Source organism: Sorex araneus, chromosome 4, assembly GCF_027595985.1.
Source record: "Sorex araneus isolate mSorAra2 chromosome 4, mSorAra2.pri, whole genome shotgun sequence".
NCBI classification, from domain to species: domain Eukaryota; kingdom Metazoa; phylum Chordata; class Mammalia; order Eulipotyphla; family Soricidae; genus Sorex; species Sorex araneus.
The window spans coordinates 47,398,056-47,425,981 of NC_073305.1; the positions used below are offsets into that span (position 1 = coordinate 47,398,056).

The 27,926-nt window shown below is 39.6% G+C and overlaps 1 protein-coding gene across 5 annotated transcripts in view; it reads left to right on the plus strand.

The window, feature by feature from the left end:
• The window catches only part of DOCK3 (dedicator of cytokinesis 3), a 440,374-nt gene that overhangs the window by 348,684 nt on the left and 63,764 nt on the right, over positions 1-27,926 (plus strand). For all 5 annotated transcript variants that reach the window (XM_055135368.1, XM_055135371.1, XM_055135372.1 and 2 more), the window contains exons 28-32: positions 16,251-16,345; positions 20,855-20,930; positions 21,440-21,540; positions 21,816-21,874; positions 24,406-24,554. In XM_055135368.1, the coding sequence (XP_054991343.1) occupies positions 16,251-16,345; positions 20,855-20,930; positions 21,440-21,540; positions 21,816-21,874; positions 24,406-24,554 (480 nt within the window). The remainder of the gene's footprint in view (positions 1-16,250; positions 16,346-20,854; positions 20,931-21,439; positions 21,541-21,815; positions 21,875-24,405; positions 24,555-27,926) is intronic.

The following is a 27,926-nucleotide window of genomic DNA, read 5'->3' on the forward strand; positions in this document are numbered from 1 at the left end:
GAGTAGATGCCTGTTAGGTCTAGTTAATTTGTAATGTTCTGTCTTTCTTTTTCCCTGCTTATTATTAACTTTTCTATGCATTAATGAAAATAATACGTCGACATCTCCTACTGTTATGATTGAAGTGTTTATTTTTCCTTTTAATTCTATTAGTCTTTGCTTTATATATTTTGAGGCTACATTAAGTGCAGACATATTAGCCCCATTCATCATTATAAAATAGCCTCTTTGTCTTTAGTGACAGTGTTTGTTAAGTTCTCTATTGTAACTTATACAAGCCAGTTCTTTTTTTAGGTGGTACTACTTTTATTGCATATATTTCTATATAATTTTACTTTCAATATATCTGTGTTTGAATCTGAAGTATTTCTTATAAGTAGAATATAGTTGGATCAAGTTTATTTATGTTTTTGAACTGCATATAGTGTTCCTGAGGAGCTATTCCTACTTGGTTTCAGGATTGCTCTCAGTAGTGCTCGAGGCCAAATCTGGCTTCTGCATGCAGAGTAGGCAGTCCAGATATGATTTGTTTGTTTTAGTAATTTACATTTACTGTTATTATTAACAAGTTAGGATTTTCACCTGTGGTTTTGCTATTATTTTTACTTCTATATGATTTTCTTCATTCCTTTATTTCTCTATTTCTGCCTTATTTTCTGTTCTGTAAATATAATTAGCGTGTCATTTTAATTCATCACTTATTTGAATATATATTTTCATGTTATTAGTCGTTGCCCTGGACTGGAGTGATAGCACAGCGGGTAGGGTGTTTGCCTTGCCCGCAGCCGACCTGGGTTTGATTCCTCCATCCCTCTCGGAGAGCCCGGCAAGCTACTGAGAGTATCCCGCCCCACACAGAGAGCCTGGCAAGCTACTCATGACGTATTTGATGTGCCAAAACCAGTAACAATAAGTCTCACAATGGAGACGTTACTTGTACCCAATCGAGCAAAATGATGAACAACTGGACAACAGTACTACAGTGCTACAGTCATTGCCCTGTAAATTGCAATTAACTTAAGCATTCTTAATTTTTAATTTCATTTTTTATAAAGTTATTCAAAATAATTGATTACATTCAATATTCCAACACCAATCCCCACCATCATTATACCTTCCCACCACCACTATTTTGAATTTTCCCACCACCACCTAAGCCTGCCCCACAGGCAGATGCTAAATAATTTATTTTGTATTGCTTGTTATGAATAATTGACTAAAAGTGGTCCAGAAAGATTTCCTTAGAGGAAAGTGTGTGAAAATCGTATCTCATCTTGGAGCCATTAAGCCCCTGTATAAGAAATTATTAACATTTTATTAGAGTTTGAGCCTTTGTGTGTATATTTACACATATATACATATGTGTATATGTATATATGTGTATATATACATATATATAAAATCAAGATCTGTTGTTTTTTACCTTACAACCCATCAAATGTGGTGTGCTACTCTTGGTATATCAGTGCTATAAAGTATGAGATGTCACACAGTCACAAAAGCGGCCATGCACTCCTGGAATTCTAAAATTTTAAATAGGAAGCTAAAGCTGGAGTTAATTTTTTTAACTACATGGTGATTTTGGAGTCCGAAGGCATCTCTGTGGCATGCTGCTCTGTTCCGAGACTCATTTGTGAGTCCCTGGATCATGGCTGCTAATGTGCTTAAATGGTGTCCAGAGGCAATTTGTGGGCGTGACTGCCAGGAACCTGGAAGGGCAGGGAGATGGGAAGAGGAGCCCATTCCTGACTCAGTGCAAGACTGGAGTTTACAGTCACAAATCCTGCATACCTGGGTTTTTCAGTGGATTTGTACTCATACGTGCAGGACTTGGAACGAGCCTATGGAGGTCAGCCGTGAGTGTTGTGGTGGTTGGGTTCTGGAGGTTTGCAGCTGCTAGGGTTCAATTGGGGCGGGCGGAGTGACACACCTGCCTCTATCTGTGGTGCCCAGAAGAAATCAGCTTGGCACAAGGTGGGGAGACATCTGTGCAGTATGGTGCTCTCTTCCAGGACTCATTTGTGAGTCCAACTTGAAACATTCCAATTCAGGTTAAGATCAGTTTGTCTTCATTGTACATAAAACACTTTTCTCAAGTATTGCTCTATTTCTTCTCCTTATTGATACTATTACACAAATATAAACTTCATTGTTATACATTATAATCTTGTATTTTAATGGTCTTATAACTATTGCTTTGTATAGTTTTCTTATAAATCAAGTATCAGTTAGAAACAAATATGCATATACACTATCATATATTTTTTGTAATCTTTCTTGTAATCTATCTTTTTTGTAATCCTTTCCTAGTACTCTTCATTTCTTCATCTAGACCTCAGAGACTCTCTAAACCATCAGTAACAAGTTTTCAGAGTTTTTTTAATCTAAGAATGTCTCAATTTACTTATTGGTTGGTGTTATTTTAGTACTTTGAGTATGTCATTCCTTTTCCTTCTGGCCTCCTTTTATTTGCTAGTAACTCATCTGTTTATTTTATTGAGAATCACTTGCACCTGATGACTTGTTTTCCTCTTGTCACTTCAAACATTCCTTGTTTTTCACATTTGACATTTTCACTGTAATGCAAACAAAGCTCTCTGATTTTTTTGTTGCTGTTTCCTCCCTAAATGCCCGCCTCTTCTTTGATTTTTATCCTGTTGATCTTCTTGTTTGTATATGTATTAGAGGGTTTTTTTCTTCAAAATTGGGGCATTTTTATCCGGTATTTCTTCAAATATTTTTTCTGTAAAGCTTTTTTTTTTTATCTTCCTCTGTTTCTGACACATTATTTCTGTGTTTATACATTTGATTGGTATCTCACAGGTTTCTGATATGCTGTTAATTTTTACTTTGTTCCTCTGGATACTTTAAATTACTCTATCCTTAAATTCACTGACTCTTCCTTCTGCTAGTTCAGATCTTTTTTTTGTTTTTGTTTTTGTTTTTTTAATTTTCTTGAATCATCGTGTGATAGTTACAAGCTTTCATATTTGGGTTTCAATCACACAGTGATCAAACACCCATCCCTCCACCAGTACATGTTCCCCACCACCAGTATCCCCGGTATACCTCCCTTTCCCACCCTCCCACTGCTTCCATGGCAGACAATATTCCCCATACTCTTTCTCTACTTTTTAAAAAAAATTATTTATTTTATTGAATTACCATGTGGAAAGTTACAAAGTTCTCAGGCTTATGTCTCAGTTATACAATACTCAAATACACATCCCTTCACCAGTGCCCATATTCCACCACCAAAGACCCCAGTATACCTCCCAACCCCCACCCCCCGACCTCCCATCTCTGCCTGCGTAATTGATAAATTTCACTTCATTTTCTCTTTACCTTGATTACATTCCATATTTCAACACAAAACTCACTATTGTTGGAGTTTTCCCCCAAGAAAGACAGCCCTACTGCCAAGGAAGCATTTGATAATTAGTTTTCCATTGCTGATAATGGAGAGATATGAAGTCCCGCTGTTTCAAGTACATAGAATTCTTTTTTCCTCCTTCCCGTGCCACCAAGTTTATGCCTGCTTAATAAATAGTCCTCATACTATGGCTGACACCACACCGCCCGACGAGGAACAAGGATATTTCCCGTCCTCGGCCGGCATGGGGCTATGGCTTAGTTCACAGTCTAGAGACATGGCTGCAAGCAGTTTCTGGAACCAAAGTAGTCTAGTTGCCCTCCGGATTCTGGTTGATCAGCAACAAAGCAGCCGCACAAAAGTGTGGCCACCCGGGTTGAATCTCGGCGGAGCATGTGCTAGTACCGGCCCGAGACTGCCCAAAGCGTCCCGCTGTTCCAAGTACATAATTTTTCCCTCCCATTCCCGCACCTCTAAGTTCATGCCTGCTTAATAGACCTCATAATATGGTGGACACCATACCGCGTTTTTCCCCGAAAAGGGAAAAGAACTGAGAAAGGAGTTCTCGGCCAGCGTGGGGCTATGGCATGGGGCTATGGCTTAGTTCACAGCCTAGAGAAATGTCTGCTACTTTGATTACCTTCAATATTTCAACAAAAAACTCAGTATTATTGTTTTGAGTTTCCCCCCACAGTCAGACCTGCTAAAAAGGAACCGTTTCACATTGCTGACAATTAAGAGATATTAGGTCATGCGGCTGCTATTTTGGATTTTTGTATGAAGTCCAGGGAAAATTCTGCCAGTAATTGCATCACTGCAAGCTTTTACTTCCCTTTTGTGGTGCTCATATGATGGAGAAGCCTGGAGAGAGAAACCCTGCCCTGCTGGCGCCACATGGGGCAGTGGCTCCGATCACAGTCTGGAGGCATTTCTGTGAGCTGCTTGTGTCCAGAGTAGTTCAGTTGCCTCCGGGATCGTGCTCGTGCAGCAGCGGAAAAGACCGTACCTGTGTGGTGCTGTGCTTAAATATCGGCAAAGGGTGGGTCTGGCAATCCCACCCCCTGGGATCTCCCAGGTGTCCTGGTGGTACCTGCATTCTGTCTTCTAAAAATCGGCAATTGCCACGCTGTGCCCAATAAGGAAGGGTTGAGAGAGAAAAACCCTGCCCCCCTGGCGTCGCATGGGGTAGTGGCTCCGATCACAGTCTGGAGGCATTTCTGCGAGCTGCTCAAAAGTCTTTCTCTACTTTTGCGCCTCAAAAGAAATAGTGACCAAAATACAGATCTGTTCTTAAACCCCTTTAGTGAAAGTTTCATTTCATTTAAGCTGGTCCTCAAGTCTAAAATTTCTATTTGTTTTTAAGTAAATTTATTTTAAGTAAATTAATGTTATATATCTCAGTATCATGAGGTACTATTTTTAACTGAGATTCTATGGTTTATAATATTGTTAATAATGGTTTATTACGCACATAATTCCAACACCACACCCATCACTAAATATACCCATCTTCTCCCTTAAGGACCTCAACACTTTTCCCTCTCCTCCCCTACCTCAATTCAATTGTGTGGATCAGATTCTCCCATTATGTTGCCTTTGGGCTTTTGTTGCTACTTTGATGTGTATCCTTAAATACCACATATGAAAGAGATCATTCTGTATCTGTCCCTTTCTGACTGACTTCACTCTAGTTACGTCCAAGTTGCTGCAAATTGCATGATTTTGTTTTTACTTAGAGTATAATATTCCACTGTGTAAATATCACAGATTCTCAATTCATTTGTCTGTTGTTGGACATTTGGGTTGTTTCCTTATCTTGGTTACTGTATTAAGTGTAGCAATAAACATAGATGTGTGTTGGAGTTCTCCCTGGCATGATCCCTTGACCAGTACAGGTCACTGATGGACCAGTTGCACAGCTGCATTTTTATAACAGGGGTTTTCTTGGACTTAGAGAGTCCTGTGAGGGAGGGTCTTAATCTGAATCTGAATCTGGATCTGAAGTAAAATCATCAGTTTCCACAGGATCATAATAAAAATCTGCCATGTCTATTTGCAGAGAAAGCTCATAAGGAGCAGACATAGACTTTTTTAGGCTTTAAAACAGTAGTCAATAGAAATTTTTCTTTCTCTCCACTAGAAATGGGAGAAAACACAATAGCTTTTAGGTTTTCAGATGCAAAATTCTTTTCAGTTTCTTTTTTTTTAACCTTCTCCAGAATTTCCTGGCCTAGGTAATTTTCCATCAGGGAGGCTTCAGTTTCATTCTTAATTTACTCTTCCACTGCTGTTCCTTTGTAGCCATTCTCGCAGCTATGGAGATTACACACACACACACACATACATATATATGTGTATATATATATATGTGTGTGTGTATATATATACACACATATGTACACCCACACATACACCACCCCATCACCCCATTCTGGAATCTCCTAACCAGGTCATACTCATGTTGAAAGACCTCAGTTTTGTTCCTTATGTCTTTTTCCTTACCTGTTTCTTCCAGGATCTATTTTGTAGCTGACCAGCAACTACAGACAATCTTTTGGGGCCTCCTATTTTCTTGCCCTGCTTCAGTTCCTGAAATACATCATCTCTTGCCCTATGGTATACCATATCTTAGTTTCTAGAGTTTCTTCGTCTGGGAATGACTGATCATAAATAAAGAGCCTAACTGCACTGATTTTGTCCCATTTTTTTTACCCCACTTACCACATTTTTGTGGCATCTCCTTGTTAATCCTCCACAATTCAGGGTCCTTGATTGAAGCACCACTTTGTACTTATCTCATAACTACAGAGACCTGGAGACCCAGGGAACAAGAAGACGGTCTAGGGCATGGGATGGTCTAAGACTCATGTGCCTAGCCGAGACAGATCCACCCATACAGGCCATAGATTCGTAGTCATATAATCAAGTTTATTAGGAAATGTTGAGGGAGAATGCCTACATGTACTAATTAGCAGATGGTGGAGGGAGACAGGGTATTGTTATGAATAGGAAGAAGCTGCTGGAGCACTGTCCTTGATGCTCTGAGGCAGAGGCAAGGTTGAAGTATTTCTGACATCCAAAGACATCTATTTCCCACATCTCAATCCATCCACCTAACTCTGCACTACAAGTTAAAACCAATTAATCTATGTTATTCTTAGAAATGGTAGGTTCCTCTGGCAACAGCCCTGTTCCCAAAGAAGTTGGTAGTGGGGGACTCCCTACAGGCCCAGAGACCTCTAGTGGTCAAGATGTCGTGCCAAGGAAAACTCCAACAGGTGTGCAATATAAATAGGTGTACAATGAACAAAGGATGCATATATCCCTTCCAATTAATGTTTTTGTGCTTGGGACATAGATGATAAGAAGTATGTTTCTGGATTGTATGGGAGTTTTGTTTTGTTTTGTTTTGTTTGAGAAATCTCCATACTGTTTTCCATAGTGGCCAAATCAGATGATATTCCCACCAATAGTGGATAAGGGTTCCTTTCTAACCATGACCCTCTCAACACTTGAGATACTAGTCCTATATTTGCCTTTCATTTTCTCAGTGCTTTCTTGAAAACTTTTTTAAATTGATACATCGTGAGGTATAGTAACAAAATCTTCATGTTTGAGCTTCGATCATACAGTCATCAAACACCCATCCCTTCACCAGTGCACGTTTTCTACCACCCAAATCCCCAGTATTTTCCCCCTACCCCCCATTCCACACCTCCCCTGCCTGTGTGGCAGAAAATTTCCACAATACTCTCTTTCTCTAGTTTGATATTTCAAAATCAGTCCCACCATCACTCATACCTGCTGAAAAGGCAATGCTAGACAATGTGTTTTTTTTTTTTAAAATTTATTTATTTTTAATTAGAGAATCACCGTGAGGGTACAGTTACAGATTTATACACTTCTGTGCTCACACTTCCCTCATACAAAGTTTGGGAACCCATCCCTTCACCAGTGCCCATTCTCCACCACCCGTAAACCCAGTGTCCCTCCCACCCTCCCCAATCCCATCTCCCCCCCACCCCACCCTGCCACTGTGGCAAGGCATTCCCTTCTGCTTTCTCTCTCTAATTAGCTGTTGTGGTTTGCAACAAAGGTGTTGAGTGGCCGCTGTGCTCAGTCTCTAGCCCTCATTCAGCCCGCAACTCCCTTCCCCCACATGGCCTTCGACTGCAATGTAGTTGGTGATCGCTTCTCTGAGTTGACCTTTCCCCGGAACGTGAGGCCAGCCTCGAAGCCATGGAGTCAACCTCCTGGTACTTATTTCTACAGTTCTTGGGTGTTAGTCTCCCACTCTGTTATTCTATATACCATAGATGAGTGCAATCTTTCTATGTCTGTCTCTCTCTTTCTGACTCATTTCACTCAGCATGAAACTTTTCATGCCCATCCACTTAACTACAAAATTCTTGACCTCCTTTTTTCTAACAGCTGCATAGTATTCCATTGTATAGATGTACCAAAGTTTCCTCAACCAGTCATCCATTCTGGGGCATTCGGGTTTTTTCCAGATTCTGGCTATTGTAAACAGTGCTGCGATGAACATACATGTGCAGATGTTGTTTCGATTGTACTTTTTTGATTCTCTGGGATATATTCCCAGCAGTGGTATTGCTGGGTCAAATGGGAATTCAATATCTAATTTTTTGAGAGTCGTCCAAATTGTTTTCCAGAAGGGCTGAACCAGTCGGCATTCCCACCAGCAGTGAAGAAGGGTCCCTTTCTCCCCACATCCTCTCCAACAGCGGTTGCTTTTGTTCTTTTGGATGTGTGCTAGTCTCTGTGGTGTGAGGTGGTATCTCATGGTTGTTTTGATCTGCATCTCTCTGATGATTAGTGATGTAGAGCACTTTTTCATGTGCCTTTTGGCCATTCGTATTTCTTCCTTGGTAAAGTTTCTGTTCATTTCTAAGCCCCATTTTTTGATGGGGTTGGATGTTTTCTTCTTGTAGAGCTCAACCAGTGCTTTATATACCATTGATATCAACCCCTTATCTGATGGGTATTGTGTAAATATCCTTTCCCATTCTGTGGATAGTCTTTGGATTCTGGTCAATGTATCTCTTGCGGTGCAGAAGCTTTTTAGTTTAATGTAGTCCCATTTGTTGATCTCTGTTTTTACTAGATTGCTTAGTTCCGTGTCACCTTTGAAGATACCCTTATCTTCAATATCGTGGAGGGTTTCGCCGACCTTGTCTTCAATGTACCTTATGGTTTGTGGTCTAATGTTGAGGTCTTTAATCCATTTTGATCTGACTTTTGTGCATGGTGTCAGGTCAAGGTCTAAACCCATTTTTTTGCATGTGGTTGTCCAGTTGTGCCAGCACCATTTGTTAAAGAGGCTTTCCTTGCTCCACTTCACTTCTCTTGCTCCCTTATCAAAGATTAGATGGTCATACATTTAGACAATGTGTTTTGTATTGCTTGTTAGGAATACAATATAATGTCTCACAACTGCACGCTCTAGAAATTCTAAAATTTTTAATAATTAGGATCTGGAGAGATCACTGCAGCAAGTTGCTCGGGTCTGAGATTCGTTTGTGTGTCTCTGGATCATGGCCATGTGGGAGCTTAAGTAGACAGTGATCGGATGTGGCGTCATCTCAGAGTCACATCAGGGCAGGGGGAAGGAGAAGAGCCCAGTCCTCCCCGTCCTGTGAGGCCTGGTGTTTACCACCACCGCCACTCGTACCTAGAGCTTGTCGCTGACCTCTAGCAAAATGGTGGCCTCCGGGGCAACTAGAGGGCAGGCAGAGGGATGGCACCTGCCCCCATCTGGAGTAGCCCAGAAGAAATGGCCTATTAAAAAGTCCAGGGCCATCTCTGCAGCAAGTTGTTTGGGTCCGAGATTCATTTGTGTGTCCTCTTGAAAACTTTAAATAAAATATTAAAAGAAAAATGTAATGATTCATAGCATACTTTTTTTTCAAATCAGCCAATTTTACATGGAATGACACAAAAAGAAATTTAAATTACCAATTGCACATCAGTTTGATCCACATATGTAAGTTTTGGGGGGACTGAGGGGGTGGAGTAAGCTGTGCTCAGGGCTTACTCCAAGCTCTGTGTTCAGGGATCACTTCTGGTGGACTCAGGGGATCATATCTGGTGCTGGGAAATGAACTTGGTCGACTGCAAGGCAAGTGTCCTACACACACTATACCATCACTCAGGCACCTGATCCAGTCTTTTTTTTTTTTTTTTTTTTTTTTTTTTTTGCTTTTTGGGTCACACCTGGCAATGCACAGGGGTTACTCCTGGCTCTGCACTCAGAAATTACCCCTGGCAGTGCTCAGGGGACCATATGGGATGGGTCCCTATGGGAATCTAACCCAGGTCAGCCGCATGCAAGGCAAACGCCCTATCCGCTGTGCTATTGCTCCAGCCCCTAGGAAATCACTGTCACTGTCATCCCGTTGCTCATTGATTTGTTCGAGCAGGTACCAGTAACGTCTCTCATTGTGAGACTTATTGTTACTGTTTTTGGCATATCCAATACGCCCCGGGTAGCTTGCCAGGCTCTGCCGTGTGGGCGAGATACTCTCGGTAGCTTGCCGGGCTCTCCGAGAGGGGCGGAAGAATCAAACATGGGTTGGCTGTGTGAAAGACAAACGCCCTACCGCTGTGCTATCGCTCCAGCCCCTAGGAAATAACCGATGCAAACACCCTGAAGGTTCCACACAGTGTTCTTGTCTGTGAACTGACAGTGCCACCCTCTGATGTTACTGTCAACTGCTTTCTGTCAGCTCCTAGCAGAGCCAAATAGAGTAGTGACAGACAGCCAAGCTCACCCCTCTCCCCCAGTGAGCCTTTTATTCTTTAGACTGTTTAATTATTTTGACATGTACCTTATTTTCTGGACATATTTATATTAGCTGATTTAGTTTTTTCTTTGTCTAACATTTGAGCATCCTCAGGAAAAATGTCTGTTAACTTTTTTCCCTAAATATAGGTCATACTTTTCTTGTAACTGTTGTTGAAAATTGGGCAATTTTAAACTTAATTTTAAAAGAAACCAATAACCTTCCCTACCCCCACATCTCCAAAGTTATTATCCTGTTATTGATAATGTTTATTTGGTGACTATCCTGAACTAATTTTTTTTTTTTTTTGCTTTTTGGGTCACACCTGGCGATGCACAGGGGTTACTCCTGGCTCTGCACTCAGGAATTACCCCTGGCCATGCTCAGGGGACCATATGGGATGCTGGGATTTGAACCCGGGTCGGCCGCGTGCAAGGCAAACGCCCTACCCGCTGTGCTATCTCTCCAGCCCCCTGAACTAATTTTTTAATGTGTACATTCTTTGTTATATGAAACTACTGAAGTATCCATTCAATTAGCTTAGTAATGACCTAGTAACCAGACAGAGATTCCCTTAAATGTTTTAAATTAGTAAGTCTTCCACACTCTGATAAGTGACTCTATTTTGGGGGACTTGCTTTTAGTGTCTGTATATATTTACATTTCCTCCTTAACCTTCACATCCTCCTTGCACAGTCAGCCAAATGTGAAAAATTAGACTTCTTACATTTTTCCTGGGCTGGAGCGATAGCACAGCAGGTAGGGCATTCACCTTGCACACGGCCGACCCGGTTTCCATTCCTCTGCCCCTCAGAGAGCCCAGCAAGCTACCGAGAGTATCTCGTCCACACGGCAGAGCCTGGCAAGCTACCCGTGGCATATTCGATATACCAAAAACAGTCACTACAAGTCTCACAATAGAAATGTTACTGGTGCCTGCTTGAGCAAATCGATGAGCAATGGGATGACAGTGACAGTGACATTTTTCCTGGAAATGTATATATCCCCAAATACATATATGACCTTCTAGAATTCCAGGAATCTATCAGAGCTTTTCAAAGCCCCATCACTATGGTTTCTCTCATTACCAAACTAATCTTTTAATTGTTTTCATGATGCCTTTTTGTCCCAAATGATATTGTTAATTTGGGAAGTTCAGCTGTTAAATTATGACTAGGTTAAGAGATATAGGTCAAAGAGCCTAGAATTAATAGGCCCCTTTTACCATATGGACTCTCAAACACCACCATATATAGCCCTGGTGGCCCCTATCACTGCTGGGAGGTCCCCCCAAAAAACATTATTATAACTGTTTCCAACAAATGTCCTATATAGGGCTTTTCTCATTGAGTGAGCTCTGAATCAGGTGAAATAATCCCTCTAAATTGGTATTTTCCAGGGATCTGCTAGACAGATCAAAAAATAACTTTTTGGGTATGAAATTTTTTTCAGAGTTCCAAAACCATTTTGTCTTTTCCAATGATGACTAAACTATTGTTTTTTCACTACTAGTGTAGTTACACACCAGCTTCTATTCAAGGCTACCATGGAGATAGTAATGCAAGAACAAGAATTGGAACACAACAAAGCTTACTGTTCTTTCTGAGATTCAATTATTTTTCTTGAATAAACTCTGTTGGTTGCTTCAGGCCTTTGTCTGGCTAGCTTTTGTTACTATTCTTATTGCATTCATGCAGAAGCAGATATTTTTTATTGAATCACCATAAATTGTAAAGCTACAAAGACATTCATAATTGAGTTTCAGGTGTACAGTGTTCCAACATCAATCCCTTCACTAGTGTCCATTAATCCTCACCAATATACCCAGTTTCTCTTCCACCGTAGCCTGCCTCTGGAGGAGGCAATTTTCCACTCCACCATTATCCTACTGTTCCCTTCCCTGCCTTAGTGGGAAGCTTCCTACTGAAGATGAGTTCTTCTCCTTGTTTCTATTGCCTTTGGTCACTTGATATTCCCCTACTAGGTTTCCTTATATCTCACATGTGAGAAAGATCATTTGGAGTCTGTTATCTCCCTCTGATTTCACTCATGATACTTTCCGTTCCATCCATGAAACTCAAATTGCTTGACTTCACCTTTACTTACAGCCATACAGTATTGTTATGTATATATGCACCATAGTTTCTTTATCCAGTCATCTGTTCTTGGACATTTGAGTTTTTTCCATATTTCGGCTATTATGAATAGCGCTGCAGTGAACATAGAAGTGCAGATGTCTTTTACTGCAATGTGCTTTGGGGCACTTGGGGTATATTTCCCAAGAGTGAAATTGCTGGGTCATATAGAAGCTCAGTTCCTATTTTTTGAGTAATGTCCACATTTTCTAAAAGGATGTACCTGTCAACATTCTTACCAGCATATGAGGGTCTCTTTCCCCCACATCCTCATCACCACTGGTTGTTGCTGTTTTTTTTTTCTTTTTTTTGGGTCACACCTGGCAATGCACAGGTGTTACTCCTGGCTCTGCACTCAGGAATTACTCCTGGCGGTGCTCAGGGGACCATATGGGATGCTGGGAATCCAACCCGGGTCGGCCTCGTGCAAGGCAAACGCCCTACCCGCTATGCTATTGTTCCAGCCCCTGTTGCTGTTTTTGATGATTATCAGTCTCTGAGGTAAGGTAAGAGAACCTCGAAGGAGTGGATAACTTCTTAAACTCCTGTAACTTTTGTTTGGGGAGAGACTTTTTATTACTAGTTTGATTTTCTCAGTAGTGACATGTCTGTTCAGGTGTTCCATGTATTCTTGTTCAGCCTGAAGAGATATAGGAGTTCAAGCATTTATCCATTTATTCTAGGTTCTCTCATTTTGTGGCATAAAGTAATCTCTGATGATCCTTTGAATTTCTGTGGTATCTGTTGTGACATCACTCTTTCATTTTTTATCTAGTTAATTAGGGTTATCTCTTTCTTTATTAGTCTTGCCAGTGGTGTATTGATATTTTTATTTTTCCAAAGAACCAGCTTTTGATTTTGTTTTTATCTTTTGTGTTTTTTTATTGCAACTTACTCATTTCTGCTTTAAGTTTTTTTTTCTGCTTTAAGTTTTACTATTTTCTTTTTCTCTCCTACTTTGGGCTTATTTTGTTAGTTGTTTTCTAGCTTATTTCTTTTGTTGTTTGTTTGTTTGTTTGTTTGTTTATTTTAGGATTACAGGGGTTATTCCTGGCTCTGCTACTCCAGGGACTATATGGGATGCTGAGGATCGAATGGGTAGGCCATGTGCAAGGCAAATACACTATCCACTATACTATCACTCCAGCTTTTGTTTTCCAGTTTCTTAAGCTGTGCAGTTAGGTTATTTTATATATGGGCCCTTTCTTGCTTCCTGATGAATAAATAGCTATGAGCTTTCCTAACATCAATTTTTCTGTGTCTCACAAGTTCTGGTGGTTCATGTCCTCATTCCCATTTGTTTTCATGAATCTTTTGTTGTTGTTGTTGTTGTTTTTATATAGTTTATTAATTTTTTATTGAATCACCGTGAAATACACAGTTACAAACTATTTGTGATTGGGTTTCAAATCATACAATGTTCCAACACACATCACTTCACCAGTGTACATTTCCCACCACTAATGTCCCAGTTTCCCTCTCACCCACCCCCAGCCTGCCTCTTATGACAGGCACTTTTCTTCTTCCCTCCCTCCTCCTTCCTTCCCTCCCTCCTCCTTCCTTCCCTCCTTCCCTCCCTCCCTCCCCTCTCCCTCCCTCTCTTCTCTCTCTCTGTCTCCTTTTCTCCCTCCCTCTCTCCCTCCTTCCTTTTTAGGCATTATGAATTGCAATACAGGTACTGAGAGGTTACCATGTTTGTTCTTTACCTACTATCAGCACACAGCTCTTATCCAGAGTGATCTTTTCCAACTGTCATTGTCATAGTAGTCCCTGCTCTATCCCAACTGCCTTCTCTCCCCAGCACTTGAAGCAAGCTACCAACTGTGGACCAGTCCTCCTGGCTTTATTTCTACTGTCTTTTGGTATTAGTCTCATACTGTGTTTTTATAATATCCCACAAATGAGTGCAGTCATTCTATGTCCCTCTCCTTCTAACTTAACTCAATGTGATAGTCTCCATGTCCATATATTTATAAGCAGATTTTGTGATTTCATTTTACCTGATAGCTGTGTAGTATTCCATTGTATAGATGTACCATAGTTTCTTATTCAGACATCTGTTCTCGGGCACTTGGGTTGTTTCCAGATTCTGCCTATTATGAATAGTGCTGCAGTGAACATGGAAGTGCAGATGTTTTTTCTGAAGTGTGTTTTTGTCCCTGGGTTTATTCCCAGTAGTGGTATTTCTGGGTCATGTGGCAGCTCAATTTCTAGTTTTTTGAGGAATAGCCATACTGTTTTCCAGAGAGCCTGGACTATTTGGCTTTCCCACCAACAGTGAACGAGAGTCCCTTTCTCCCCACATCTCACCAGTGCTGCTTGTTCTTGTTCTTTTTGATGTGTGCCAGCCTCTGTGGTGTGAGTTAATACTTCATTGTTGTTTTGATTTGCATCTCCCTGATTAGTGAAGAGAACTTTTTTATTCATGTGCCTTTTGGTCATTTTATTTCTTATTTGAGGAAGTTTCTCTTCATTTCTTCTCCCCATTTTTTGATGGGGTTGGATTTAATATTTTTTTGCTTTTTTTTAAGGGGGGATGGTCACACCCAGCAATTCTCAGGGGTTACTCATGGCTCCTCACTCAGAAATTACTCCTAGCAGTGCTTGGGGATGCCAGGAGTTGAACCCGGGTTGGCCGCATGCAAGGCAAACACCCTACCCTCTATACTATTGCTCCGGCTCCGGATGTATTTTTCTTGTTAAGTTCATATCTTGTTAAGTTAATATCTTTGATATTAACCCCTTATCAGATGGGTATAGGGCAAATAATTTTTCCAATTCCATGGTCTATCTTTGTATCTTGGTCGCCGTTTATTTATTTATTTTTGAGGTACAGAAGCTTCTTATTTTCATGTAGTCCCATTTGTTTTGCTTCTACTTGCTTGGTCAGTGGTGTTTCATCTTTAAAGATTCCTGTAGCTTCAGTGTCATGGAGAGTTCTACCTATGTTTTTCTCCAGGAATCTTTGATTCCCTCTCTGACCTACTAGTTGTTCAGTAGTGAGTTACTTAATTTCCAGAAGTTTTGAATTATCACTCTGTTTGTGAACTTCTGTTTTGAATGCATCATGGTCAGAGTTGATATGACTTCTGTCCTATTTTTGAAGGTATGTTTTGTGGTCCAGTATGTGGTCTATCATGGAGAATGTCTCATGTGCAGTGGAGAAGAATTTGGCTTTTGGGGAATTAAAAGCCCTAGCCATATCTTCTAAGCCACTCTCTTTCAATTAGAGGCAGATTTCTGAGGGCCCTTTACTCTTCCATTCCTAAACTGCTTCCCCTTTCAATGTGTTCTTTAACAACCAAGGATGCAGTTAGTACAGTAAGTGCTCAAGATCCATGCACCAAAGATTCACTCCCACAGACTTAGTTGGATTCTAGCTGCTCCATGATTTGGGCTTTAGGCTCTGGACTCAGTGTATACAGAACTGCTTTTCTTCTAGCCAGTTTGAAATCTGCTCCCATTTATGCAACGAGAGTGCCTAACTTAGCTCTCATGTAGCACACCAACAGAAAATCAGTTTAGGATTTGAAAAAAAATGAAATAAGAATAATAAATTGGAGGGAGGGGGAGAAAATCAGTTCACAAAAGAATCAAAATCTATTGACCCCCACCCATTCTCTTAGTCTAGATCAGCATTTTCCAATATGGAACATAAGAGTCTCTAAGAGTGTTGGAATAATTGCTGAGGGAGCAGGTAATAGAGGCCTCGGGTGCAGGTGGGACTGGAGAGTGCTTTTTGTCAGTTCACTTTCAGGGAAGTAAGAGCAGTGGGAGGGGTGTGTAGGTGTGGGAGCACTAAGTGATTTTTGTTTTTCTGGAAAGAGGGCTTAGTCTAGATAAGTGTAGGTTATCTAGATGTCAGGAGGGACTTAATGCAGAAATGTATGCTGCAGTGGTAGTGGTGGTATTTCACATCTAATTTTCCTCTCTGGTCAGGAATTTCTGCTGAAGATTTTCTGTGTATTCCGGAACCTAATGAAAATGAGTGTCTTTCCTCGGGACTGGATGGTAATGAGACTTCTTACAAGCAAGTAAGTATGGAAAGACCCTGCACCCGCATCCATAGAGTTGTTGTGCATATGTGATAGAGAAAGCATGAAGAGCTTAAGTTCAAGGTCTTGTGAATTCATCAGTATTTAGTCACCACAAGCTCAGAAAAGAATCTAAGGAAGACCCCAAAAATAGAGGAATTGTCTGGGAAATGATGTTATGATAAAGACAGAAAATAAAATATTAAGGATAATGCAGTAAAGGGCTCATTCTTTTGAAAATTCTGTTTGTTGTTTCATAGACTACTGTTATTCTCCAGTTTCAGACAGTATCCCTTTCTCTGTTTTGTATTCTCTGACAAACAGTTCTTGCCTCCTACAGCTAATACTAATTATCACCTGAGTCCTAGCTCTAAAACTATGATTATTCTTACTCCAAACACAGAATCCACCCTAAGTTGAACCCCAAGATTTCCTGCCACTTTTCTAATTCTAATATGTGCTCTTTCTTGGCATGAGGAATGAAGAAGGGATAAGATTCTTACCTGTCTCCCTACGCTTACGAGAATACCATTTGACCTTCACTTTCTAGATCACTGCCTACCCTTGCTCCATTGTTCTGCTTTGTATGATGATACTGTGCAGAATGTGTTAGGTGTATTAGCAAAGTGTCACCTTATTGTTTATACTTTGTACCTTTTGTACTTTTTCAAAACTGCATTTTAGGGGCTGGAGGGATAGCACAGTGGGTAGGGCGTTTGCCTTGCACGCAGCCGACCTGGGTTCGATTCCTAGCATCCCATATGATCCCCCGAGCACCACCAAGAGTGATTCCTGAGTGCAAAGCCAGGAGTAACCCCTAAACATCGCAGGGTGTGACCCAAAAAGAAAAGAAAAACTGCATTTTATGCAAAATAGAAGAATCCATTAAATCAACTTAAACAGATATTTTCTCAAATAGTTTGCTTTTAATTTCTGTTTTGTTTTGTTTTTGTTTGGGGGGAGCATACCCAGCAATCTCAAAGGTTATCCCTGGCTCTGGACTCAGGAATTACTCCTGACAGTGTTCAGGGGGTCGTAGAGGATGCCGGGGATTGAACCCGAGTCAGCTACTAGCAAGGCAAGCACCTTACCTGCCATTGTTTAATTTCTAAGTGTTTGAATATTTTTCAGATTTCTTTCTATGGTTAATTTTTACCCTCAAAGCATTGTGGTCTGAGAAGTTACATTGTATTATTTTATTCTCTTGATTTTATGGAGTCTTGTTTTGTGTCCCAACATATAGTCTATTCTGGAGAATATCCCTGTGCATTGAATTAGAATGTGTATTCAAACTTTTGGGGAGGAAGAGACTTCAAAATGTCTGTTAGGTACATTTCTTCCTTTAAGTAAATTTTTTCATATTTATTTTTTGCCTAATTGACCTATGCAGAGATGAGAGGGAGATAATTAAAATCTACTACTGTATCACTGTCAATATCTTCTTTTAGGTCTTTTATCAGTAGCTTTATACATATTGATGATGTGTCATTTGACACATATTAATGAGCATAATAATACTCATTAATATGTATATCCCTTGATCATTATATAATGTTCATCCCTGTCCTTTATGTTCATTTTTAAATTTGAAGCCTAATTTACATAAGTATGACTATCCTTTCTTTTTAGGCCATTATTAGCTTATAAGATTATTTTTTGGCCTTTAACTTTGTTTCCTTTAACATGTGAACTTTTTTTCTTTTTTTAAATTGAATAACAATGTTACACATATTTCCAAATTGTTCATGATTGGATTTCAGTCAGATAATGTTCCAACACCCATCCCTTCACCAGTATACTTTTCCCACCACCAATGGCCCCAGTTTTCCTCTCATCCCCCCATCCCACCATCTTTCTCTTTTTCTCTCTCTTCCTCTCTTCCTCCAACTCCCTCCCTTTCTCCCTCCTTCCCTCCCTCTTTCTCTCCTCTTTCTTTCCTTTTGAGCCTTATGGTTTGTAATAACACATAATGAAAGATTATCAGTTATATTTCTTTACTTTATTTTTTTACTTTACTTTTCTTTATTTCTTTATATTTCTTTACTTTTACCTTTCACTCCCCACATATTCTTGTGGCAAGTTTCCAACCATTGACTTCTCTTCCTGGCCCCTGTTTACACTCATCTTGGATATTAGTCTTATATATATGAGACTGGGATATGGGATATATATATATATATCCCAAAAATGAATGCAGTCATTTTATACCTGTCCCTCTCCTTCTGACTCATTTCTTTCAGCTTGATACTCTGCATGTCAAACCATTTATAAACAGATTTTATTATTTCATTCTTCCCAACAAGCTGCATAGAATTCTCTTGTATAGATGTACCATAGTTTATTTATCCAGTCATCTCTTCATGGACACAATATTAAATCTCTGGCCTTTTACTTTGGACCTCTGCTGACCATTGAGGTATGCCTCTTGTAAAAAGTATAAGATTGAGTTAAGTTTTCTGGTCCATCTGGCAACTCTTTGCCTTTTGATTGGAAATTTCAAACCATTAATCTTAAGCAAAATTTTTAAATACAGGGAATTTATTGACATTTTTCAATGTGGATTCTGAGTATTTGTGAAGTTCATCTTTGCTTCTTTGGTAAAAATAATAACCTAACCTCACCCCTCAAGGAATTAGAAAAAGAACAAGTAAAACTGAAAGTAGAAGGAAGGAAATAATAAGAGCTGAAATAAACAAAATAGAAATGAAAAAGACAATGCAAAGGATAAGTGAAAGCAAGAACTGTGCTTTGAGTAAGACATACGAACCCTTAGCTAGACTTCATTAGGATAAAAAGAAGCGAAAACTAAAGATATAAAATGTGAAAAGTTATAATAGGTACTACATAAATACATTGTCGAGATTATAAAGGGTTACTTTGAACTACTGTAAGCTACTGTGAACCTACAGTGGTTCAGAGTAGGCATTATAATCTCCAGTGCCTCTAAATTGGAGAAATTGGGATCAGAGAGAAATTACAGTGGGCAATGCACTTGCCCAGCCCGGCTTTGCACACAGCCAGCCTGGATTGAACTAAGAATATCTGGATGAGGCGCCAAACCTGAAATCAAAATTAAATATATAAATGAACTGAGAAATGGAAAATACAACCTCACAATATTGAGTCAGGAAATAGAAAACCTGAACAGGACAATTAACAACGAAGGGAATTGAGAAAGGAATAAAATAGTATTTTTTTCATTAGAATTCATCTTGTTTATAGCTCTTCCTTCTTTGGAACACTACTCAGTATGTCCTAGTCCTATCCTGTAGGTGCACCTTCTTCGTTCAGTGCTTTGCCTTTCAGATTTGTAACCCTCTGTGCTAGCAAATTAGTTTCTCTAATATACTATTCTTGTTTGTCCTTGTTCTGCACCAAAGGTCAGATGTCACTGTTAGGCATAAACTGCTTTATCAGGCAACCTAACTCTGTATTCTGCCTATCCCACTTCATTTTCTTTCCACTTTACCCTGTTTCTTCAGTTCTAGAAGAGTGTCTCTCACATTTTCTCCCTTATGTAGTCTGTCTAAAATTGAAAGAAATATTCTTGGCCAAATCCTAAAATCAAATGACTTATAATGAATGACAAGAGTATTATATAACATAAGAATTTACTACTATACAATCATGTTACCAAATAAAATAATAAAATTATACTTCAACTCCTCTGCTCACATCATGAGCATAATGTGTGTTCATTACCCATTGGTCCCCAAAATATTTAGTATATTTCTAAACTTGAATAAACTTTTAATTACCATCAAAACCCACATGTTGTCCTCCTTTTATCGACAATAAAATTGAAGTCCAAAGAGAAATCCTACCAACATTGGTTAATAGTGGAGCTAAATCTAGAACCCTTCAGTGTCTTAGACTCTCCTGCCAGCTATGGAGCATTTTTTTTTAATTAGTGAATCATCATGAGGTAGAGTTACAGACTTACAAACTTCCGTGTTTGCATTTCAGTCATATAAAGGTCAAGTTTCCATCCCTCCACCAGTGCCCATTTTTCACCACCAGTGATCTCAGTATCCCTCCCACCATCCCCACCCCGCCTCTCTGGCAGGGCATTCCCTTTTGCTCTCTCTCTCCTTTTGGGTGTTGTCGTTTGCAATAGTGGTATTAAGTGGCCATCATGTTTGGTCTATAGTCTGCTTTCAAGGTGTGTCTCCCATCCCGAGTGAATCCTCCTAGCACCACTTACTTGGTGATCCCTTTTCTAACTGAATTGCTTTTTCCCTCAGTATGTGAGGCCAGCTTCTAAGCTATGGAGTAATCCTCCCAGTACTTACCTTTAGTAATCTTGGATGTTAGTCTATGGAGCATTTCTTTACAACTGGTTTTCTGTGAAGTTTTATGCCACCTGTATCTTCCATTATAATCACATATCACTATATAAGAATAAATTTTTCTTATGAAGTTTTCACATAGGCAATTACAATTGATGCTAAGCTGTTGTATTCCATTGTTAGCCTTTTAACTCTGCAATACCTTATTCCCTTGTTGCAGTATTATAGTCACTACTGTCCAGTACCTGTCTTCTGCACTGCACAAGAATTTCACAGAGACAGACTTCGATTTTAAGGTAGGAGAAGCTGAAAGCCATCACTATCTCTGTAATAACCATAGAAAGTCAAACTAGTTCATTGTTTGAGGTTTTGTTTTACCTATAAAAAGTTTTGTATTGTTTTTATAATTTTGTGGTCAGGAGTTTGAAAATGACTTTTCTGGCTGTCAGGTGGGTAGCCAGGAAATGAGGGTAAACTTGTTGGACTCTGTTTCATTAGCATATTCATATTATCAGTGTCCAAGCTGATTATGATTAGAATATGACCTGGCAACCCTTCTCTTGAAAGAAGAGGAGCTGACATCTATGAGAGTACTTTCTCGTATGAAATCAATACTATACTTCAGAGGAGTCAAGAAAGGAAAAAGATGTCCCTGTTTGCAAAAAAAGAAAAAAAAGTTAGAGGAAAAAGTGAAGGTCTAAAATGGCAAAATAAATTTTATACTATATGCATATAATTAGAATCTCTCTTCCCAAGGTTAAGGACTCAAGCTGTCATACATTTCATCCTTCTCTGATCTCTCTAGGTGTGGAATTCTTATTTCAGTCTGGCAGTTCTGTTCATAAACCAGCCAAGTCTCCAGCTAGAAATCATCACTTCAGCCAAGAGGAAGAAAATTCTAGATAAGTAAGACATGTGTTTCTTACTTAACTCTCTACTTATAAGGCCAGATGTGGTTATGTTTCCATTAGAAGTTCTTGCAAAAGTCAAAGTTCTAACTGAGTTAGTTTTCCAAAGGCGTCAAGTGTGAGAGTTCAGTTAAGGTCTAAATAATTTAGCATTTGGTTAGGGGCTAGAGGAAGCATTAGAAATACTACTAAATTATTGGCCTTGGAGGTTTACAGCCTCCTCTTCCTGAGTCTTTTCCTGCTAATAATTGGATATTTTGTTACTATTACCAGGTATGGGGACATGCGCGTGATGATGGCTTATGAGCTGTTCAGCATGTGGCAGAATTTGGGTAGGTCTTCTTTCCAGATTTTCCCCTTTCATATATCTCAGAGCCAAAGAAAATGAGATAAGACTCTTTTTCTCCCAGGTTTTATAAAATGTTAATTTAGATCCAAGAGATATTTACATATCTTTAACATAACACCTCAGATGGATAGTGTAGCACATGTGCACAAAGCACTTGGCAAAAAGAGTTAGGCTAAAAACTGGGATCTCAGAAATACATATGCATGTTACCTATTTTGAGAGCTGAAGTCAAAAGAAGAAAGGGTACTAGTGGGTTTTTTTTTCCAATTTAAGAGTTTATGGCTTTAAGATACCTTTATGCTCTTCATGTACTAGTAGATTTTGTAGGTATAAATTCATAGATATTGAATATACTCATCACATAAGCAAGTAAATCATCAATTTTAATAAAAATTGAGTACCAAGAATGTATTATGCAGCATTAGCCTTAGGTCCTAAGTTTGTTCCTTAAGTATCTAGAAGATGACTCAGTGACTTTAAAGAACTTGCTCAATAACCACAAGTTCAAATCCCAGTGCCATCACTTGCACTGAAGCAATTATGAGAGTTTGCTGATTTCCGTTTTTTGCTTGATTTTTGTCCCTGCAAAATAAGGACCCAGAAGTTGTTTCAGTGGTTAGGAAGCTCCTGGGACAAGATGGAGGTCATAAACTTAATCTCTAGAGCTACTGTTTGCATTGTTGTGGTCTTGATAGCCCTGCTTCCTAGGAATCCCTGTCAAAGATTTGGGTTTTTTTGTTTGTCTGTTTGTTTGTTTGTTTTTTGGGTTGGGGCCACACCTGGCAGTGCTCAGGCCTTATTCCTGGCTCTACATTCAGAGATCACTCCTGATGATACTTGAGGGACCATATGTGATGCTGGGAATTGAACCCAGGTCAGGCATGTGCAAAGCAAGCACTTTACTGGTTATACTATCTCCCAAGGAGAATTTTTTTCCCTTAGATAAACATTCCAGTGAAAGAATTTAGGGAGGCCACAGCCAGTAATGCTCAGGGGCTACTCCAGATTTTGTGCTTGGGATTTTACTCCTAGTGGGCTGGTGGTGTCAAGGAACAAACCTGAGCCTCCTATATCCAAAACATGCTCTCAGCTCATTACCCTATCTCCCCAGACCCCCAAATGAAATAAATTTTAAAAGACACTGAATTTGCCTGGTAAAGCACTCCTTACACCAGTATTTTTTTTTTTAAAGTATGTTTTTTATTTATTTATTTATTTATTTATTTTTGCTTTTTGGGTCACACCTGGCTCTGCACAGGGGTTACTCCTGGCTCTGCACTCAGGAATTATCCCTGGCGGTGCTCAGGGGACCATATGGGATGCTGGGAATCGAACTCGGGTCAGCCGCATGCAGGGCAAACACCCTACCCGCTGTGCTATTGCTCCAGCCCCAACACCAGTATTTTTTATTATATTCTAGTTCTTAAGAACTGGTTTACTTATTATAGCACAGAGACCCACAGTTTGTCTTCTTAGTCTATAAAGGATTGAAAGCAAAGTTGTTGAAGAGTATCCACTGTTTCTCCCTTGCAAAGAGCTAAAATTTTTGTCCTGTACTTCTCAGTACTGGCTCTGGCTTCTAAGAACTTGCCCCAGATGGCTGTTTCATCACAAGAATTTGATAGAACATATTCTTGTGATAGAACTCACATCACCCAGTTTTTAATTAAAAGACCTCACAAAGCAAGTTGAGGAATGAACTAAGCTTGTCTAAGTCGATATCGAGGTGCCATAAGAAGTGTGGTGAAGACAAATGACAGGCAGAGAGAAAGTCTTGAAGCCAGTCTGTCATGGTGTAGGGCTTTAAGGGTGGTATCTGCCAACTTGAGGAAAGGACCCTTTTGATTTACAGGGAGTGCATAGTGAAGAGGCTGATGAAATGGATACTGAACAGTGGATATATTATTTGAATGTCTGATTTCCAAGGCATGTGATTAAGTGGAAATAAATGGATATTCTTTTACAAAATAAATGGTATTAATAGAAAATTTCACAGATTGCTCCAAAATATCACTCTTTCTAGAATAGTGAACTCTTGGTCTCAGAATTAATTTTGGGTAAATTGTGGAACCTCATAGTGAATTCTTTGAAAATACTGTTTGTTTTGGTTCTGTTCTTTAGTTTTTTGATTTGGGGGGCACACAGAGCAGTAATTTTGTTGCAGGAGCACTCCTGTCATAGTGCTCAGGAGTTACTCCAGGCATTTTTAGATGATCATGAGGTGCTGGAAATTGGACCTAAATCAGCTGCATTTAAGGCTAGTGCTTTAACCTCTGTTCTGTCTGCCCTAGAAAGGCACTCACTTTATGCCTCTTGGACACTTGCTCTGATTGGACTGAACCAACTTTATCCATTAACTCTAAAAATAAAGGGTGTGTTTTGTAGGGTTCTCTATAGTTTTTTTTTCTTAAATGCTTCCAATGACCATCAAATAAATGCTGTGATCCCACTTCAGAAGCTTGCATGGAAAGTAAAAAACAAGCACAAACTAATTTGTTGGGTTTTGTTATCCAGGTGAACATAAGATCCACTTCATTCCTGGAATGATTGGCCCCTTTCTGGGTGTGACACTGGTCCCACAACCAGAAGTACGGAACATTATGATTCCCATCTTTCATGACATGATGGACTGGGAACAGAGGAAAAATGGCAACTTCAAACAGGTAAGATAATGGATAAAAAGTAAGGTCATGGAACCACTTGGCAGTGTTCAGAGTGCTGTCCTCTAGAATAGAGAGAATAGATCCCATTTGCGAGGCAGGTTATCCAAATGAACAGACCATGGTTTCCATGGAAATCAGTGATAGCCTGGCTTTCTCCTACTCTGTTCAGGAATTTTCCCTTTTTTTTTTCTTTTTCGGTCACACCTAGTGATGCTCAGGGGTTACTCCTGGCTCTGCACTCAGGAATTATTCCCAGCGGTGCTTGGGGGACCATATGGGAAGCCCGGGATCGAACCCAGGTCAGCCGAGTGCATGGCAAACGCCCTACCTGTTGTACTATCGCTGCAGCCCCGATTTTACTTTTTTTAATGGCCAGAATTGATTTGTGAATTTCTTCATGAAGTTTCCCTCAAATCAGAGGGAAAAGAGTGAATATCAAGGGATAGAAACTTTCTGCTGTAAGAGAGAATGGCTGAGATTGTAAACTCCCACCCCACCCCCACACCCCTAACTAACTCAGGAGAGTGCCCTGGAAGTATGATGTCCTTCCCCTAGATATGGTAAGGTGCAGTTCTAGAACTATTAAAACTGTACATTTCTTCTTGGTTGTTTTCTGCCTGATTATAAAAATGTATCTTTCGGGCCGGAGCGATAGCACAGCGGGTAGGGCGTTTGCCTTGCACGCGGCCGACCTGGGTTCGATCCCCGGCATCCCATATGGTCCCCCAAGCACTGCCAGGAGTAATTCCTGAGTGCAAAGCCAGGAGTAACCCCTGAGCATCGCTGGGTGTGACCCAAAAAGCAAAAAAAAAAAAAAAATGTATCTTTCTTCTAAGTTGTTCTCATGCAGATGTTCGTAATAGTCTATTATAACTGTATTTCTGTAGTACTGGTTATAACTTTGCCTCTTTCATTTTTGATTATTTTCATCAGGGTTTTCTCTTTTCATGAGCATACAGAGGAGGGCTTACCAATTTCATTGATACTTTCAGCAAAAAAAAAACAAAACACTCCTGCTTTCATTGATCTTTGTTATTTTTTGGCTTCTATTTCTTCCCTCCCCCCTCCCCCTGCTTAAAATTTTAATTCCTTCTGCTGATTTTTTGTTCTATTTGCTAATTTTATAGTTCCTTCAGGTGTAAAATTATTATTGGTTTTTGAGACTTTTCTTGTTTATTGATATGGCCTGTATTGCTCTGAACTTCCCTCAGAATGCTGATTTTGTTCCATCCAGCAGGATTTGATAGTTCTTCTTGTTGTTGTTATTGGACTCCAGGTAATTTTTTATTTCTCCTTGATTTCTTCAATGACCCCAAAGCTAGCTAAAAGGATGTTTAGTTTTCGTGTCTGAGGCTTTGTTGTTGTTTTTGTTGTTGCTGATTTCTCCTCATACCATTGTGATTAGAAATGACACCTAGGGACTAGAGGGATTATACAGTGAATAAAGCACTTGCCAATCAGGGTTCAATCACCAGCAACCCATATGCTCCCCTGAGCACCTCCAGGAATAATTCCTGAGTGCAGAGCCAGGAGTAATCCCTGAGCGTCACTGATTTTGACATAGAAACAAACAATAAAAACAAAAGGGAAATAAGGGAGGAGGGAGGGTGTGAGGGAAGGAGGCAGGGAAGGAGGGTGGGAAGGGACAGAGGGAAGGAAGGGAAGGAGGAAGGATGGAAGTAAGGAATGCCTGAGGGACCAGAGAGCTAGTATAGAGGTTAGAGTGTTTGCCTTGCATATGTCCACCCAGGTTTGATCCCTGGCAGTTTTGTGGTATTACACTGAATCTGTAGATAAACTTGGGAAGAAGACATATATAATAATATATCCATAAAAACTCCAGTTTTAAAAAATTTGGTTGTGGTAGGTGGTGAAGAGAGAGTACAGTGGATGTCACTTGCCTTGCATGCTGCTGACCCTGATTCAGTCCCCAGGACACTTATGGTCCCCACCAAGCATAGCTAGGAGAGATCCTGAGTGCGCTCAAGAGGAAGTCCTGAGCACTGCCAGTTATTGCTGTCCCAGGATTTATTTTTATTTATGCCCTGTGATATTTCTCCAATTCTTTAGATGGTCTTTTATTTCCTTCATTGTTATTTTGTAGTTTCAGTGTATGTATGTATGTATATATATATATTTATATATACACACATATATATGTATGTATGTATATATATCTTGATAATATGTTCTTAGATTTATGTGTATTTCCTGGATTTTGGTACTATTATAAATTTGTCTCATAGTTTAAGTTTTATTTTCTAAATTTTTGTTACAAGTATATATTAATATATTTGTTTTGTATCCCTAGTATCCTACATTCTTGCTAAACTCACCTATTGGGTTTTTGACTTGAGGTCACCCTAATCAAAGACTTCTCTTGGTAGGATCAAGCAATACTCAAGGGCTACTCCCAGTGCTCTGTGCTTGGGGTGGAGGTTACTCCTGGCCCTCCAGCCTTTTATCTTAGTTTTTAAAACTTTCTTTGTAGGTCCTTGAGATTTTCTATTACCCAATAGTTAGAGCTCATCCTCTCACCTGCAGATATAGAGTTATTTCTTTTTTTTTTAAATCTGCATTCCTCTTCTTTTTCTTGCCTCATTGCACTATCTAGAACCTCTAGTCTGATGTTAAATCAGAGTAATGAGAGTAAACATCCTTGCTTTGTTTTTTAATCTTGGTAAAACATCCAGCGTTTCACAACCAAATATGATATCTAAATATCTCTAGGTTTATATATATATATATTCTCTTTGTCATGGATATATAGAATTTAAGATAAGGATACATTTGGGGGAGTGTATAGATTTGATACTTTCAGAACTTCAGAGGAATAATAACTTAAGAATAAGAACTTTTTTTATGCTGTCATAATCTGTGCCTTCTAGTTAAAAAAAAAATGCAGAAATCACCTAATAAGAAAACTCAGTAAAGGACAGAAAAGTAAATGACAGAAATCCTAGATTTCAAGTAAATATACAGAAAAGAACTTCTCTGTGGATCATGAGTCTACTAAAAGAGGAATTAGTTGCTAATATTATACTATCACTAACATGGAATGAAGAAGGTTAGCTTTTTGGAAGACAAGTTAGAGCTTATTTTCCTCACACTTCAGACTTACCTGACGAATTGTTTTCTTTTCCCCTAGTATAACTGTCATAAATAATTGGTATCCAGAAAACCTTGTAAATCTTGTTTTTTCTAATTAAAAGTGCTTGATACTGCTTCCTTATGCTGTCAGGTGTGTGGGAGTACACCAGGTGGTACTCAGGGGCTACTCCCAGTTTGGTACTTGGGGCTCACTCCTAGCAATTCCAGGAGGATTGTGTAGTACCGGGGGTTGAATGTCAGGTTTGTATATGCTAAGGTTGT